General features: G+C 39.9%; 2 protein-coding genes and 1 pseudogene across 3 annotated transcripts; 2 read left to right on the top strand and 1 right to left on the bottom strand.

Moving 5' to 3' along the window:
* The first annotated feature begins 5,179 nt into the window (after positions 1 to 5,179).
* LOC131323272 (uncharacterized) lies at positions 5,180 to 12,739 on the top strand. Of its 2 annotated transcripts, none has more exons than XM_058354977.1 (9): positions 5,180 to 5,387; positions 7,029 to 7,229; positions 7,342 to 7,605; positions 8,265 to 8,296; positions 8,385 to 8,492; positions 8,917 to 9,070; positions 9,176 to 9,756; positions 10,582 to 11,567; positions 12,285 to 12,739. In XM_058354977.1, exons 1-8 carry the CDS (start codon positions 5,324 to 5,326, stop codon positions 11,533 to 11,535), a joined length of 2,358 nt encoding a protein of 785 aa, XP_058210960.1. In that variant the 5' UTR covers positions 5,180 to 5,323; the 3' UTR covers positions 11,536 to 11,567; positions 12,285 to 12,739. The 2 variants fall into 2 exon arrangements, with proteins under 2 accessions (XP_058210960.1, XP_058210961.1); XM_058354978.1 differs by having other exon boundaries at positions 5,181 to 5,387; positions 8,385 to 8,477.
* LOC131324965 (small nucleolar RNA snoR100) lies at positions 10,166 to 10,265 on the top strand (annotated as a pseudogene).
* A 1,632-nt stretch (positions 12,740 to 14,371) lies between the features above and the next one.
* On the bottom strand, positions 14,372 to 16,510 carry LOC131321993 (small ribosomal subunit protein uS12-like). The gene is made up of 4 exons (XM_058353064.1): positions 16,356 to 16,510; positions 14,969 to 15,124; positions 14,739 to 14,865; positions 14,372 to 14,659 (listed from the first exon to the last, which is right to left on the bottom strand). The coding sequence occupies exons 1-4, from the start codon at positions 16,358 to 16,360 to the stop codon at positions 14,519 to 14,521; spliced, it is 429 nt and encodes a 142-aa protein (XP_058209047.1). The 5' UTR covers positions 16,361 to 16,510; the 3' UTR covers positions 14,372 to 14,518.
* Between the last annotated feature and the right edge of the window lie 1,361 nt (positions 16,511 to 17,871).

The raw sequence follows: 17,871 nt of genomic DNA, 5'->3' as shown, positions 1-17,871 counted from the left end.
GGGACGTGACGTACAGGGGGTGGTTATGGGGGTACGGTATCCTTCGATCTGCATTCGAGAAGGTAACAGAGTTGGATTCGTCACGGATTGTTCGTGGGACGGACCCTTCCGCGGACATGCATGATTCTTGGTGGACCTCTACGATGTTGATAATTGCTTTGGTTATCTCCAACCTCGCGGCCGAGGTGAAGCCGAAACCAAAAAACGTTCGGAACTTCATGCTATTTTGCAATGTCTTGGCTGAGCTATTGGGATCTGGTGTAACTGTGGGAATTGTGCCGCCTTCAAATTCTTCAATGATCTCATGGCAGGAGACCATACAAGCCCATTCTTCCTCGTCTTCTTCTTCTTGATAATAGTGGGTATTCATTTCATCTTCATCCTCGTACATGAACGGATAGCATTCCGCCATGTTAACTTCTCCATTGTGGTTTCCGTGGGCCGGATAGGGTTTCATGCGGATGTCGCGTCGCCCAATCCGTAACTCATTGGCGTTTTATTTCCTCTTGAACAGTCTCTTGAGGGACCAACAATCGCTAGTCGGGTGCTTGGTATGTCTATGGTACATGCAGTACCGTGGATGCTCTCGATCCTCTCGTGTCGGTTCGTATTCTACTGAAGGAAGTTCCAACTCACCATCCGCCACCCAGGCATTTACCAAGGCGCGAACTTCATCCATGCTGCAGGGGTAATCTGGGAATGGGTCGGGCTCGCGCTCCCTTCGCTTTCTTCCACCACAGGCTTGCTGTCCTCGCGGCACGTCCGTGACGGCTACGGCGGCGACCGCGGACTTGCCCTTCCAGCTTTCCTTTCTAGCCGGCTTGACCACATGGCGGATGTTGTACGCGGATTCTAAGAGAGCAGAGAAAGTTCCCAACTTCAAGTTCACAAGTAACATTTTAAACTCATCCATCAATCCGCCAATGCAGATTTCGACAAGCTGCACTTCTCTGACTGACTCGGTATAATCAACCGCGCGATCCTGAAATCGCTTAATGTAATCAACTATATCTTCTCCGCCCGTTTGAATTTCCTTTGTAAGACTTATCACGGTGACCTTCTCGCGGACTTGGAAAAATTTGGCGTAGAAGCTATTCACCATTTCTTCTCAAGTGGCTATCGAATAGGGCTCCAGGTTGACGTACCACGTGTACGCGCGGGAGGTGAGAGACTTTGAGAACTCGCGGAGATGCAAGTTGGTATCCAATGCATAGGCCCCAAGGGACTCAATGAAACGAACCATATGTTCCCGTGCGTTGCCTTCCTTACCATCGAATTTTACAAACTTCGGAGGGATGTACCCTTTCAGATAGGGCAATGATTGGATTATGACAGGGTACGGGGGTCAGATGTCTAGGCTTGGAAGTGAGGGCATAATCATCTTTACCTTTTCTCTGGTAAGAAGGGCCTGCACGTCTGCCAAGGTGATGAACTGTTCCACTGGTGGGGTACTGGCCTTGGCAACGGTCGGCTCTCTTTGGCTTGTTTCGCCTGCTTTCTGTTGTGTCAGCAAGGCCTGCACTTCCGCCATTGTGATGTAGGGACCCATTGAAGGCGTGCTAGTTCCATTAGCGACGGGCTCATTTCTATGGGCTCTGGCGGGGTTTCCTGTTATTCCTCCTACCAGGACTCTGCGCAGTGGGTGCGGGGAGGACAAAAGGATTTGAGGTTGCATTGTCTGACTGTTGCTACCCCCGGCGTGGAGTTGCGGGGGCTCGTCTCCTTGGCTAGTCGTGGCTCTCGGGAGGGCCGCCGAAATGAGTTTTGTTAGACCTTTGAAGGCCGTGAGCATCTGCTTCTGCGTCTCAAGGAATTGGCGTTGCCCGTCCTGGAGAGCCCGTAGTGTTTGTGTAGCTACACTCGCATTGTTGGTCTCTCCGACTTCTTCGAAGGTTGGTACGGTATTATCCGATGCCGTCATTGCTCGTCGACGCAATGGTTCAACGTATTCTTTGGAGCGAGTGCTAACCATAAACCAAAAGAAACCTCCCCAGCAAAGTCGCCTTAATGTAGGAGGTGGGTTTTGCAAGGGATCGCTTACGTGTAAATATCCGTGAGCTGGAGAGGCACGATTGGTCGATGATTAGCGGGAGAAAAGGGTGAGAAATCTTATGGGGTGAAGAGAGGAGCGGAAGGTACGGGAAGAACAGAGGCAGCGTGTCACTCTTGTTCTCCGCGAGGTATCTGACCTTTTCCGGGATTGAATGAATGAGGTCACTCCTTTTCTCTGAGGAAGAATGTTCTTCTTCATCAAATTTAGTGCTCACTCACTCTTTCTCAGGAAAAGGGTCATGATTAATCATTGGGAATGTCAGGGGTATTTATAGGGCACCTGGGCCTAGGTCAGGCCCAGGACGATGCTCCTATTAGACCCCGACACGTGTCCCCCTCGTACCTTCTGGCCTTCGAGGAAACTGGCCTTCCCGCGGAAGCGTTTCCACAGGCCAACCGGTATTCCCGCGGCGAGACCTCCACTCTAAGCCACCAAGCCACAAGAGATTCCCCAATTCCCGCTAGAACAAGGTCGCGACCCGCGACGATCGTTCTTCACCCGCAGGGTTCCTCCCAGGCTCTACCTTTAGGCCGGGGCGAAACCCTGGGCATTCTTTTAATGCAACCTTTTTGGTAATTACGAGGCTTCGAGCAACCCACGGGCTCTCGCCGAGGTCTGTGTTGCCAAAGCTACTTTTGGGACGGTCTTTGTAATTTCGCGAGACCAGCGGGCCTCCGCGGTACCTTCCCACGGACGTCTTCCGCAGGAATAATTTTCAGTATCATTTGTATAGGCGTCGCTTCACCGCTGAGCGGTCAATTGTTCTTCCTTGAGCAAGGGTTTGACCGAGGGCATCCTTCCTTCCTTCGCAGGCCCCAACGCTACGTGTCCGTGATCAGTTGGAGGGTCAAACAGTCTCCCTATGAACATGAGTTGATAATTTTGACCGCGCTTACACAGTAAAAAAAACACCTCAATTAGATGATTGTAAAGGGTTGATCCAATTTTGTAACTTTTAAATTAGAATTCAAGATGCTGAATTCAAAAAAAAAAAATTGAACAAAAGTTAGATGAGTGAATGAAGTAGTTACTATCATTACATTGAGTCGATTTTTATCAAAGCGATTCGAAAAATTATTTTAAAATCAATAAACGGCCTGAATCACTTTCGTGAAACCTGAAATGAGCTCCACTCATCCATATCTGCACAATTTGTTCACAAATGGTCCATAACTATATCATTTTTCTACTTTTTCAACCTCAGTGCTACTATGGGCACATATCTAAAATCAGTACAGGCATACAGATTCGTTTGGAATCCGTTTTGAGTCCCACAAAGATAATCAGAGCTCATTTTGTTTAAAATATTTTATTTGTGTTTTCTAAAGAAAATCGGTTCAGTAGAATATGGTCAGGAGACTCAGGACACATACAAAATATTTAATTTTGCCCCAGAACTTCAGGCATGAATTTTGAAGCAAAATTTGATGTATCATAAACGTCTTTATCAATATTTGATTGAGTTGATAAGTGCGTGGGGCTAACTTTGTAGTGCCACCCAAAAATTCAAGTTGTTTAATAAATTTTAAAATAATTTTCGAGTCACACAATAAAAAAAATCACCTCAATTAGATGACTGTAAGGGGTTGATCCAACGTTTTAACTTTTAATTCAGAATTTAAGAGGCTGAATTCTAAACAAATTCGGAACAAAAGTTAGACGTGAGAATGAAGTACGTACATTTATTTGTTCTATTGAGTTGATTTTTATCAAAGCGATTCCAAAAATTATTTTAAAATTAATAAATGACCAAAATTATTTTTGTGAGACATGAAATGGATCCCACTAACCCATATGTGCACAATTTGTTCACAAATGGTCCATAAGAGCATCCCATTGTAATAAGCAAATAAGTGTGGATAAACATATTTAACAATAATGCTCAAAAAACACTCCACATTGTAATAAGTAAAGTTACAAGTCTTTTAGCAAATTATCAAATTTCACACATTCCCATAACCGAACTTAACAACTTTTACCAATAACCAAAACTCAATAATCAAATTCAATACTCAATAACTCAAAAATAGCACACATTGGAATCGTCTCATCGAGACGAATAATTTGGTGTGGTCGGGTGCGTGATTGTAATTCGTTTGCGATTGGGCAATGTACATTGTGTATTGTGAGGGTTTTTTTGGTTAGTGATGCAAAAATAACCAATGTGGAGGTAGAGGTTGTTAAGGTTAATTATGGACTAAATAGATAATCAAATGCTGATGTGACACATTTTGATTATTGATTTTGATTATTACCATTATGATGCTCTAAAAGGAAGTCATTTTTCTAATATTTTCAAGTTCTACGCTGCTATGGGTACAGATCTAAAGTTTGTACCCGTGCATACAGATCCGTTTTGAATTTATATCAAGTCTCACAAAGATGATCGGAGCAGTTCATTTTGTTTAAAATTTTTATTTATGGTTTCTAAAAAAAATTAACTCAATCGCATATTGGTCAAGAGACTCGGGACATATATGAAACATCCAAATTTTTCCCAGAATTTCAAGCATGGATTTTGAAGCGAAGTTGGATGTATCTTAAATGTCTTTACCGATATTCGATTAAGATGATTTTTAATTGCAGACTCTAAAAAAACATTTTAAATGAAATGAGCAGGTACGATTATAATTTTTGAGCCTCGAAACGGGTCCAAGATGGATCTGTACATGCGGTACAGATTTGAGATATGTGCCCATATCGTTTCTTTCCCAGAAAATGTTACACACACAGCAAAAGTGCACAGATTTTGTGTGGGGCCTACTACGGATTCCACACAAATAATTCAAGCCGTTCATTAAATGTAAAATATTTTTTCAAGGGCCTCTGCAAAAAATCAGCATAATCCAACACCTATAAGTGCTCGATTCAATCATTTAACTTTTTATTATCCTGAAATTCGAATGAAAAGTTAAATGATTGAATCGAGCACCTATGAGTATCGGATTGAGTTGATTTTTTGCGAGGGCCCTTGAAATTTTTTTTTACATTTATTGAACGGCTCGGATTATTTGTGTGAGATCCGTAATGAGCCCCAACACAAAAATCTGTGCACAAAATCTGTGCACTTTTGCTGTGTGTATAGCATTGCTGTTTCCTGTGTCAACTTGAAAGTTGAAACCGCCTGCTTCAATTTCAAAAAAGGGAAAAATCCCCATTCTCTCTCTCTCTCTCTCTCTCTCTCGGTTCTTTTTTTTTGTTCGATTGCCATTTCGAACAACCTCTCTATCTCCTTCGGCTAATCTTGCATTTCGTTCGTAAATTGGTGCAATGAGTGAGTGCGAGAGGAATGACCCAGAACTCAAAGGGCTCAGACACGTCGATCAATTATCAGGTTATCTTCTTTAGATCAGCGTCTCTTGAACCCTTTATCTGTAGAATTAAGTTGTGTTTAGTTTGTTGGAAGCGTTTTTGGAAGAAACAGAATGATCATTGCTTAATCGATGTTGATTTCATTTGTAATGCAGTAATGGGTGCCCCTAAATTTTCCAACTTTGAAAACAACTGCATTGTTTTTCATTTATTTTTTTCCAGAAAAGGGTTTCTTAGTTTTGCTCTTTTATTCCCTTGTTTTTCATACTAATTGAGAATTTCCCCCCTTTCTTTGTGCTGTTTTAAGCTGTATTCTAGGGTTTTTCTTTTTCTATTAGCGTTCCGAGTGATCTTTTCCATTTGTTTTCTTTGTTTATCGTTCGTAGGGTTTGCTGATTTGCGTCTCTGGGCCTGTCCTCTCTTTGTGCACATAAATTGATTTGGGTCTCTGGGCCTGCTGTCTTTGATGCCTTTCGGCTTTGATGTCGAGGCATGGTTTAGAAGAAAAACTTCGCTTTAGTATTTTAAGAGTAGCCACTTTGTGTATATATTGTCAAAGGTTAGGTTTGTCTTCAATCCTCCTCCGCCCATACCCCCAATGATTGGGGACTAGATGGGTTATGGTATTGTTGTTCTTGTGGGTATCTAGCTAGGAGAGTCCGCATTGAATCTTGAGAAATCTAGAAGGAAAGATAAAAACAAGTCAATTAACAAGTTTTTGATGGTGAAATAAAGGTCTCATTTTGTTGGTGCATGGTGAATGTTAATGTTAATACCCATTTTCATGCAGAGTCTGATATCTAGTCAACTTCCTTTTTGCTTCAAAGTTCGAACTACTGGTGGATTTGTGAGTTTATTTGCTTATGGGTGCCCGCGGGGCATCTAAAACCCCCTTCAGAGTTGGCATTAGTGTTGCAGATTACGTGCAAGGGGCTTTCACCCTTTGTGTGCCAAAGTGTCCAAAAAGAAGGTGGATCTAGGGTAGGAGCACAACGAATTATATTTTGTTACTTCCCAACCTCTCCTAGGTACACTGCGTATCATTGTTGTATCTTTGTTTGCTGAGCTAGTTTTGGGTGTGAATAGTTCTGCCATCCGTTACAGTATAGCAGTACTAGTATCGCTACATGAACAAGTCTTCCATATTGGGAAGGTCTCCCACAAAGTGTTATGGCACATTCTGGTTTCTTGAATTTCAATCTCTAGGTGGTTGGCATCCTTCATGAGTAACCCTTATCCTTGGCCATGTTTGGTTGATCATTCCGTATCAACTTGAACATCTGCAATGCGGCCTTGGCAATAAGTTTGAAGGATATTTTGACCTAGTCTCCGGCAAAGTAGGTTGGTGGCACTAGTTCTGGTTTTAACTATTCTCTCTTTTTCCCTTTTTGGGTCAAATCCAGTTACTGGTGTGGCTTTCCTACAGTGTGCCTCTATTACATGAGGTTAATGGACTGAGGGATAGAGTGTTCTTTAACTCAGTTGCTTCTTCTGCTTCTTCTTTGTGTGAGTGTGTGTGTGAACTTCTCATGTTTTCCTTCACTTTTATGGTAAATGTAGGTTTTAAGTGTGTGATGACAATATTTTTCTTGTCTTCACTATTATTCTTGTTATTGCAACAGCACAGTCCAAGCTGATTTTTTTTTTTTGGCCAATTGTGCAGAAAATTTGAATGACAACACCAGTTCTGGATCTCTGGATGCTGTCTTTACTCAAAAGGAAGTGGATGCAGCCCAAGTTAGTGGGCAGATGGAACAGTTGCCTCAATCTTCTGAGACATTGGAACCAGAAATGGCAAGGAAAATTGGAAAGAGTAATTTACGGAAAAGTTTAGCTTGGGATAGTGCCTTCTTCAATAGTGAAGGTATGCTTCAACTTGGAATATATGTCCATCAATGAATACATCCCTACTTGGTTTCTTATGGAAATATGCAAATTTAAGCCCACTGACATTGACACTTATTCTGATATACCAGGTTTTTTAGAGCCTGATGAGTTATCTAGCATGATCAAAGGAGCTGACAAGCGTGGAAAACATTTGTTACCTGGAATTGAAGAGGATATGCAGAAATCTATTGATTCAATCTCTACATTAGAAAGTGAGAGTCTGACTCTTGAAAGTCTTGAAGCTGATTTCTTTGAAGACATCAGAGCTTCAATTCAGAAATCCAGTAAAGCATCGAATTGGACTAGTTCTAGCAAAGCTGCACCAGGAGAAACAGACACCCAATCTACCTGCTGTAAGTATAAGGAAGCTGTTCTGCAATTGATCTATGGCTGAAATATATTCTTTTTCCTCTTTTCTGATTTCGTCCATTGGTTACTTCCTCCTTGTCTGCCTATATGTCGTCCTGCACCACCATATCTCTGCTTTTGGCCACATAGAAATTAGAATTGAAGCTGAATGGTCAATAGATATCTAAATCTGTTCATGAAGCCCTTATACTCATTTCTAGCCTCAATTTCATCACCATTGTCAGAATATTTTACTCTTTCACCCTTGACCTGTTGCTTCTCCAGTCTATTCAAGAGAAAAGAGTTTTTCACTTTTAAATGATTCCAAGTACTTATACTTTTATAAACAGTACGAGTGAATCTATTTCATGGATATAATCATATAAAGATATATAAAGTGGTGACATGGGAGCAAATAGTATTACGTTAGTCACCTTTATCTTTTCTTCTAAACTTTGCTGGATGTTATCCTTTACATTTCATGTCCGTGTGGTTTGACCTGGCAGAACAGGATTCCTTTTTTTATTCGCTGAGGGTGTCCAAGATTATCTGAATGATTCTGTTTATAATTTAGAACGTACATTGGTTGCTAAATTATAAGTGATTACTGCCTGTGCATTTTCATTTTAACTTTTTTTTATAAACCAGTACATTTGCTTTGCAGCTTTAAAGAAGGTGGACGCTTCTAAGAATATGGTGAGTTCAGCTGGTAGATAATCGCTGCTAGATGTGGTTGCTTTATGTTTCTTTACTGCAGTGTGGAATTATTTACATCCATTTTCAGCTGAAGCTGAAACCTGCCTCAAAGAAACAAACAATTGCCATGCATGAACCAGGGAAATTGGCCAAGCAGAGCTCTGGTTCACAAGGCACTCAGGCAAGTCCTTATTTGGTACCCTACAAAATGCTGTCTCTGTTCTCTCCTGCTAATTTAGAGAAATTGTTAGCTCCGTGAAATATTGAGGAATTAAAATTCAAAATGACCTTATGCCATTCTTGGTGATAATGTCACTCTACGTCTCCATGGAATATTTCTCAGGTCGAAGAAGATTCATGTATTATTCCACTAAACACTGCTGTATTGTTTTTCTCCTTTGGATAACTGCCACACATTTCGTATATAAGGAGACACATGGTATAGAAGTGTTTGCTAAGAACCCAAAAGTAAGTTTAAAAAAAGGGAAAGAAAAAAGAACAAAATATGGAAGAGAAACAATGCATACGCTAGTTTTTAATAGTTTGATATCTTATTAACCAATTCAATTCTTATGTGTATAGACTTGTAACTGACACCCCTTATATGTTGCTTAATAAAGCCTCTGGCTAGCAATGGAGGTGTGACTTCTTCCGTTCCAAAGCCAATGAAGGTAATTGGCAGGCCTAATCCCATCTTGTCAGCGCCGCTGAAAAGGGCTTCTTTGGATGCCAACAAAGTCAAACGGGAGAATGATAAAGCAAAAGGGTCCTCTGGTAAGCAGAAATCCAGATATGATTTTTTTTTCCCCTCTCAATTGCCAGCAGCATGATTCTTTTTCTGTAGTGTAAATCTATTTACCTTGTGTGTATTTGTGACAGTTCCATGTAAAGTCAGTCTGGTGTCAAAGGTATCTGGTTTGGGTGGTCCCTTCAGAACTGCAGTACCGAAGCCTGCACCATCTTCAAAATCCTTCTCTTTGAATTCTGTCGATGGTGGCAAAGGCATATCTCCTGTGAAATCTAGTAGAAGGAGGATTGATTCGAAAACGGTTAATCCAGTTTCTTCCAGTTCAACCCTCAAAAATCCATCAAAGGTTCCATTGAAGAAAAAAGGACAGGCTCAATTAACTATATCGAAACGAGCTTCTAATGCATCCCCTGCTAGTTCTTTCAGTGAATGGTCCTCAGTATCATCTTCATCAACTTCTACTGCCAACCAGAGGTCTAATAGTTCAAGGGTTAGCATTGATACTAGCTCTCCTTGCAGATCCCTAGATAGTGATGCCCCTCCTGCTTTTGAAAATCATGAACAAATTTCAATGCATGAACACGAGGTAAATCCACACTCTAGTAGAAATCAACAGAAAGCTTCGATGCAGAGTGGTGTACTTAATCGACCAGCTACAGGACAACCCACAGGTCTGCGTATGCCATCCCCAAAGCTTGGGTTTTTTGACGGGGTTAGTCCACATTTGCTACTACAGTGCCGTTCTTTCTTTCTTTTTTCCTTTTATTATGAATTGGTTCTGCAAGGCAATGCTACGGCAGAAATGGCTTAAGAAGAGAAAATGGGTTAAGTCTACCAGTATTAAACAGACTCTGCCAAATATATGAAGTACCGACAGTCAACACTTGGGTAAGGGTACAGGATACGTCTCTGACAGTTTTAGGTGGACATTCACCTATGAAGCATGTTTACCATTATAGTTACTACAAAATTATGCATGCAACTCTTCTATTAGGCATGAGTTGCTGATGGGCACCTTTTAACACAACATAACATAATACAAAAACTACTAAGATATGTGAGTCATGTGACTATTTTGTGGTCTACATGATTAGATTAAACTGACGCTTCAACATGTACCCTTAGACATGGTAATGTGCACAAAAATTGATTGGGTCTCTAGGCCTGCTCTCTCTGATGCCTTTCGGCTTTGATTTGGGGGCATGGTTCTGTAGCAAAATGTCCCTTTAGCTCCTCGGTTCTTGGAGGTATAGGGGGGCCACTCTTTCAGTGGTACTCTGAGAGCAGTCACTTTGTGCATTATTGCCAAAGGTTAGGTCTGTTTCCAATCCTCCCCCGCGCATACCCCCAATGATTGGGGACTAGATGGATTCTATTATTGTTGTTATACGTGTACCCTTACCAAACAACTATACCCGGTCCCTGTAATATAGAAGTCTCCTAAAGATGGGATGGTGATTCCTTGAACTGGTTTTGTTGCGTCAGTTTCGGAACTTTCCTTTTAGTAATTGGCTATGTGGAAATTTATGTCATGCAGGTGAAACCTGTGGATCGTACCCCTAAAGTAAGTATACAATCTCATTCTGGTATGCCACCTCGTCCTAAAATTGGAGCCAGAATCAGTAAACCAAATGGGGTCTCAAGCCAGGCAAATAATACAAAGCTTCAACCTACAAGATCTGTGACTGCAACTGGGAATTTGAAGCTCGACAGTAAGAAACCTGCTTCACCTGTGCCATCTCAAAAACCATTAAATGCTTCTCCAAAGGTCTCTAATGTTTCTGGGGGCGTAAATAAAAATCATAGCATTTCAGCTAAATCTCATAACAAAATAGTTGGAGAAAGTTGCTTGAAAGCTGCGAAAGTAGTTTGTGAGGGACTTGATGGGGAAAAGTCTAGAAGTCCAGGTGTCTTGAAGAGTGAATTTAACTTGGAAAAACAAGATGATACCAAGTTGAAGGACAGCATTACTCCTGCTGAAGGGAACACTTATGTGAGTTCCCATTTGAATGCCGAAAAGATAAAGCTGACTGAAAATGAGGATGAACATGCAAATTTTATCCTACAGCAACTCGAAAATGAATTGAATTCTCTTTGTAAAAGGGATGAAAAGGAGGATGCCCATTTTGAAGACCATGTTGAGGGTTTGAGCATGCATGTGGGAGCTATGGTCTCAAAACAGGATGTGCAGAAAGAGCTTGTTGGAAAATCTGTTTCTCAAATTGATTCCGGTCTCCTGGATTCAGAGTTGCCATCTTCAAAAGAATTATCTTGCCTCAGCGAAATGGGGGAATCACCAAGTAATTTGTTGGGGCCGACTCTGATCTCTCTTTCTCCAACGACATCTGAAATTAATGTGAGTGCAAGGACACCTTTGGCTATTAAGAATTCTTTCAATGAGGAGGACCTTCCAACTAGATTGAGTATTGGCGTCGTAGAGAAGACATCATCCATCCGTTCTTTAGAGAGTGCTCAGATGGATAACAGTTGAAACAACCTTCATGCAGCAGATTTTACTTGGAGGTACATCCATACTGTCCATGCATAAATATGAACTCTAATTAGTTGTGTTGGATCATGCTTCGGTTTTTTATTTATCTTCAACTTCATTTGCATGAGATAATCCTAGGCAATTCCTTTGAACCGCTTGAAGCTTCTTGCATCATCTGGTAAAGCTGTGTTTATTAGGAAAGAAGACAGATGAGAGTAATTAAAGATACGAGGGATTCCACAAAGGCCAAACATTTAAAACCTTGGGGCCATCGGAGGTTTACCATGCTGTTAACGTTAGGGCCCCGGAATTAGTGGAGGTGTGCTCAAGCTGCGCCTTTGATTTTAGTTTTCCAGAACCGAACTGAATGGAATTGTTACTTTCAAAAAGTGCTTGCTGAAAATCAAAGAAAGAAGGTTCATTTTCCCACATAGTTCGTCAGTCAAACCAATGGTTCTCTTTTCAAAGTAATAGATTGATCTTTTTGTAGTTTGACTTCTATCAATGATGGCCGTGACATCCAGTTATCAAAAAATAAAAATGAGGGAAACAACAAAACTCTTTTAGTCCCTCGCTGGGGAAAGAAGAAAGTAGAGGAAGTTGAGAGGAAAATTTTCCTTTACAAGATTTTCCTAGTTTCTAAACTCACCTAATCAATCTTGCAGACTAGAAACTTCAATACTCTGTTCTCATTCTTTCTCCTCTCCTACCAGTATAGCTTGTAAAATTGCTTTGTACTTTTGATGCAGGTAGGTTTTTTTCCCCAAAGATGGAACTCAAAGGATGGCAAAGGAAGGTTGAAGTACACTATACCGTCCGATATTGGAGCTAAAACTTGAGCCCTCTTGATAGGAGTAGGGTTTGCCCTGGTTTAGATGCTGGTAGCTTGCAGAGCCCAGAAAAGGTGGTATCTGTGCTGAGCTGCAAATTATATTGGATGTTTATAATGAGATTTCTTGGGATTTCTTGTGATTACTAGTTACTTCGATGCGTTTTGTGGCAAGATTTTCCTGCTGCATGTTTGCGTTTCGAAAGCTACTGTATACTTAATATTGATCTATTCCCAGGAACGAACTCGGTCAGGATATTTGGATAGAAAGAAATGAAGAAAGTCGAATAAAAATGAATAGGTTGTCTTAGGAAAATGAGAAGAGAGTAACAAAAATATATAATAAAAGCAATTAAACAGGGCTGATTTCAGTAATTTCATCGCGTTTACCGCCTTTTTTCTTATCGAAATTTTTGCTTATCAAATATTCAAATATAACATATCAACGAAACATCTTGAATTCTTCTTGTGCTTTTCTCATATGAATGTGTCCAATGGGGATGGCAATGTATCCTTTCCTGTTCTGACTCTACCTTGAACCCGTTGTATTTTTTGCAATATGGGTGATCCCCCGACGTATTTTTTGCATATGGGTTGAATTTGGGAAGAATTTTTTTTTTTATTCTCTTCAGAATTTGGATTGGGATTGATACTATTATGTATCCCTAAATCCACTCAAGTACCACCCTACTTCCCTATAGTAGGGTTTGGATTGAAATTGTAACGTTTGCATCCCTACTTCCCCAGTAGTGATAAAACTGTTTGTTGTAGCTTTTAATAAGTTGTAAAAAAACGTAACTTGTTCGTTTGATTGAATTAATTGTCAAATAGGTTTCTATAAATTAAATGTCTAGATTATTGTTAAGACTTGAGTGAGTAACTTATTTACTTCAGGATCTTTTTGCCCATTCACGTTTTAACACGAATGGACAAAATAATCTAGCTTTAAATTGGAGCTTAAAACGACGTCTAACACATGCTGCGAGACCCATGTTTAAAAACGAAGCTCTCTATATTTTCTGCTACAGGATCACATGCGTGAAAAGTAGAAAACGTTTTTTCAAGCATGTCTTCTTCGGTGAGTGGGAGAAAAATAGCCTTTCGATGTTCGCATCTTTCTTTCGAACTGTTCCATAACTCAAAGTGGTTCCATTTTTGTGAGGTATTCACTTTTTAATTCTCATGAAGATGGTGCAAATAAAAATCATTGCTTTAGTGCAATCCTTCAAGGATGCGTCACTTCCATCTTTTATTGTACTAGTACCAAGCTCCATGGCCTCCAAATGGATCTCCACATCAAGTATCCAAGTCAAGTAGTAATTATTTCCCAGAATATGAAGGGCAGTGAATTTCAATTTTGAAGATTCAACATTACTCCGTATTATCTAAGAAACAAATAAAGTGGTTATAAAAAGGAAAAAAACTTTCCAGAGAATAACGGTAATATAAATTTAAAACTTAAAAAAAAGAAGGAAAAAAAAAAAGAAAAAGAAAGGGTTCTCTGCCCTTGATATTTGGGGGAATACCACAACAGCCTGCGCTTCAGTAATAGTAATCGCATTCTCTTTTCTTTGGTGTAACAAGTGTCCCAATCACCAACCTACTGCTCACACAAGGAGCACAAAAAAGCCTTCTTTTTCCACAAAATTGAAGCACCAAGTGCTCCTTAATTCAACCACAGTTGTTGTAAAGCAAATATGGATTGTGAATAAAGATCTAGGCAAAATGCCCATTAATTTCTCAGGCCAAAAAGGATGAGGTGGAACAATTAAGCAGAACGAAAAAACAAGTACTAATAACCAGTAATCGGCTTCCTAAAAGGATGAGGTGAAACTTCACTGTGTCACAATCAAACCTTAGGAAGAACTAAATGCATTCTCAGCAGAAATGCAATACTTCTTGATCCCAGTGACCCAAAGCCTTCATTACGTAATGAATGACAGGGTATGACATAATTTCAACAGACACCATCTACAAACGGAGACTAATATAGCAGAGCCGCGAATATTATGATGTCGAAAATTGTAGTATTAATGCCGACACAATAACAGGAAAATCGATACCAAGTTGTTCACAAAAAACTTCTCAAACAGTAACATTCCAATAGTTCGAACAAAATGACCAAAAGATAGAACAGAACCTCCTCACACAAAACTAAGACCTTGGCTTCTCTTTCTTCTCTTTAAAGAGAGCCAGGAGAGAGACACCGGATACCTTAACAACCTTAAATCTGACACCAGGAATATCTCCGACAGCATGCCCTTTACGCCCAAATCCAGCAATCAACACCTCATCCTACAGAGCAAAATATTAAAGGGTCAAACATCAAGACCAACAATCATATGACAGTACCAAGCTTTTAAACGGTGCTTACATTCTCTTCTATGTAGTTTAAGCAACCATCATTTGGGACGAAAGCAGCAATCTTCTTCCCATTCTTAATAAGCTGTACCCTGGCACATTTCCGGATGGCTGAGTTCGGCTGCTTAGCCTCAATACCTCTGTAAATTTCAGGCCAATTGTTAGGTTGATGCTAAATGCTCTACTAAGATAGGACTACTAAACAAAAGAAAATAATCAAAAGAATACTGAAAAAAAGATTACATCTTCTCAAGGACAATGCCTTTGGCGTGGGAAGACCCGGCAAATGGCTTCTTCCATTCATTGCCAAGGTGAGACTTCTTATATGACTTGTCAGCCCACCTTTGCCTTATGCGGTGGGACTTCAGTTTGCGACCAGCTCCCATACCACGTGTCTTCCTGAGATAAAAAACATTTCCAGATTGGTTGCTCGAAAATTGAATACAATGGAAGAATACTTGGTAAGCTACAACCACCTTTCCAAAACGAAATCATTGCATAGTTCCATAAATTTGTATCTTACCACCAAACATGTAATCAAACACCATGTGGAAATGATACCAAAAACCAAAAGAAATTTTAAATGTGCTTTTACCTGCCAACATATAATACCAAGAGTATGCTTGATGTTTTTGGTTCGAGTGCGATAGTTAACTTGTTATCTTTAATATTGAATCTTGATGAAAACTTCAGCTTGCATTTTAATTGAAAATAATTTTTTCCTTCTTCCATTTGTACAAATGGGAACTTTCATAATGTAACAGTTAGCAAAAGGAGGGTATTTCATGGGAGGAGTGTATTTTTTCAACTGTGCATGCCTAAGTTAATAGGAAAAAAAAGAAAAAAAAGAGAGGGTACCCTAAGCCAATGAAACTAACGAATTTACATCCAACTAATTTGTCACTCAACATAGTTGCTGAATCGAAAATAAAATTTTCCTACCTTTTGATCGTGCAACTTCCTGCTATAAAAGCAAACTAAGGTCATGTGAAATTGAATTAAACCAAAGCATCAAAAATTCAACCTTCTTCGTTTTTTGGACTCTGTTGGACAGAGGTGGATGAAGGTAGACATTATTATTCAACAGAACTCTGATTTAGATTTGATGACTTACAAGTGTACACATACATTTCGATATCGAATTTCGGAGCTGTATAATCATGATTTTGAATTGACCATTTCCCAAGTGATTTGACATTAAGTTGTAATAATAGGTATCCCCACAAAACAATACATCTCTTCAATCTCTAATCCATCTTCCACTCTAGTTCACAAGGAAGCTACAGCTAAACCTCTCATACTGTCGTTGAAAACGAAACTTTAAGTCCCCTCATTCAAAATCCACATCTATCCACTCGGAGCATTACATCTTAAATTTTCCTTCTCTTTTCCTCAGTTTTCTTAGCACCCAAACATATGCAGTAAAAAACGTAAAAATCCACATCCTATGATCCCAACGTGAATAAGCAGCATCTAAGCTCGTAAAAACGATGCATATACCCAAACAGCCTCATGCGCAAAAACTCCCTAAGGACACTCTTGTGCATACATATACACACACACAGGTATGTATAGATCCAGAAGACAAACAAAATAAGCTGAGAAGAGAAGAGTGGTGATAATTACTTACCCCATGTTTGCTGAAAGAGAGAGCTCTGCAACTGGGGTTTGGGGGAGTTGGAAGAAGAAGACGAGCAGCCGCCTGATAAAACCCTAACCTCCAAACTGAAATGAGGCTTGCAAACTGCTGGGGAGTAAAATATACGGAGAAAGATTATGAGGGTTTTTGGGCTTTGATCATGTTGGATGGATCGAATGTTAAGTTCAGTTGAGGCCCCACCCAAGTCACAAATGGATTGGGCCGTTTTACAGAACACAACTTCTGACTAAGGTTGTGATTTTTTTTTTTTTAAGTGGTTATTTTCCAAATTTTTTGGATAATTTTTTTTTCCTTTTACTTGTACGAGACGAATCAATAATCCACAAAAATTTGGTGCAAAACTAACAAGCGTGAGTTTTTTTTTTGAATAAGGACAAAACATGCACTTTTTTTCTAAAAGTAAAAAAAATGTTAATGGAACGTGGGCTGGATTTTGATCCAGTTCTCAATCCTTAAGAGCATCCACATTGACTCTTAAATATGTTGTGTTTTATATGACAAAAAGTGTAGAAAGTGGGATCCACATTTGACTCTTGAAAATATTCTTATTGTGTGACAAAGTGTTAAAATGGGGTCCAAAAATTGTGTTAGGTTGAGAATGAAAAAATGGTTACATTTGACATGTTTAGAAGTCTTTTTAGTGTTAGTTAAAGTTAAGATCGGGACCCATCCACAATAAGTACTTATTTTAGTTAGCAAAACATACACCGTGAACACCGATAACTATGTTTGCAACTTACATTTATTGAAGACAAAAAAAATGAACTATCTGAACTTTCACCGTCCAGTTTGTCCTTTACAAATGTGAATCATCAACATAGCTATCAGTTAGTTATCATTAGAGACGTGCTTGTTTTTCGGTTACGGTTATTGTTGTAGGTTTGGAGTGGGTTCATAACGGTCCAAAACTGGACCAAACTAGACGGGAAATTTTAAAAATTTAGACCAGAACTTGGTCCCTCTGAACCCCATGATCCGAATCCAAGAAGGAGAAGGCCCTAATCCAGTAGTAGTCCAAGACCCAACCCTGCAAATGTTTGTGTGGGCTTTTAACCCACTTTGAGGACTTCGTTTGACGAATTCTAGGGTTCCCTCGTTTCTCCCATCCTATAAAAAAAACCTACACAAATCGCTTTTCCAAATCCAATTCTTTCATTCAGCTGCAGCAGAGCCTCTTTGACTGCACTTAAATCCACCCATTTCTTCATCCTTTCTCGTGTCTTCTGATAAATCCTGCTCTTTTGATACTCTGTCGATACACACGCATATACACACAGGAAGGCACAAGCACAATATCCATATTATCTGCGTATACATAGATCATCTTCTCTATTGATAGATATGGGAAAATATGTATGTATATTTCTTTGCCATGGAGAGAGAGAGAGAGAGAGAGAGAGAGAGAGAGGGGCAATTAGAATGCGCTACGGATGCGCTCTGCCAATAGCGTTATTTAGCCATGTTCGTTGCCGATATTGATTAGAGA

The sequence above is a fragment of the Rhododendron vialii genome, chromosome 4a, assembly GCF_030253575.1.
Source record: "Rhododendron vialii isolate Sample 1 chromosome 4a, ASM3025357v1".
Classification (NCBI taxonomy): domain Eukaryota; kingdom Viridiplantae; phylum Streptophyta; class Magnoliopsida; order Ericales; family Ericaceae; genus Rhododendron; species Rhododendron vialii.
This window is presented reverse-complemented; position numbering and strand designations above follow the sequence as displayed.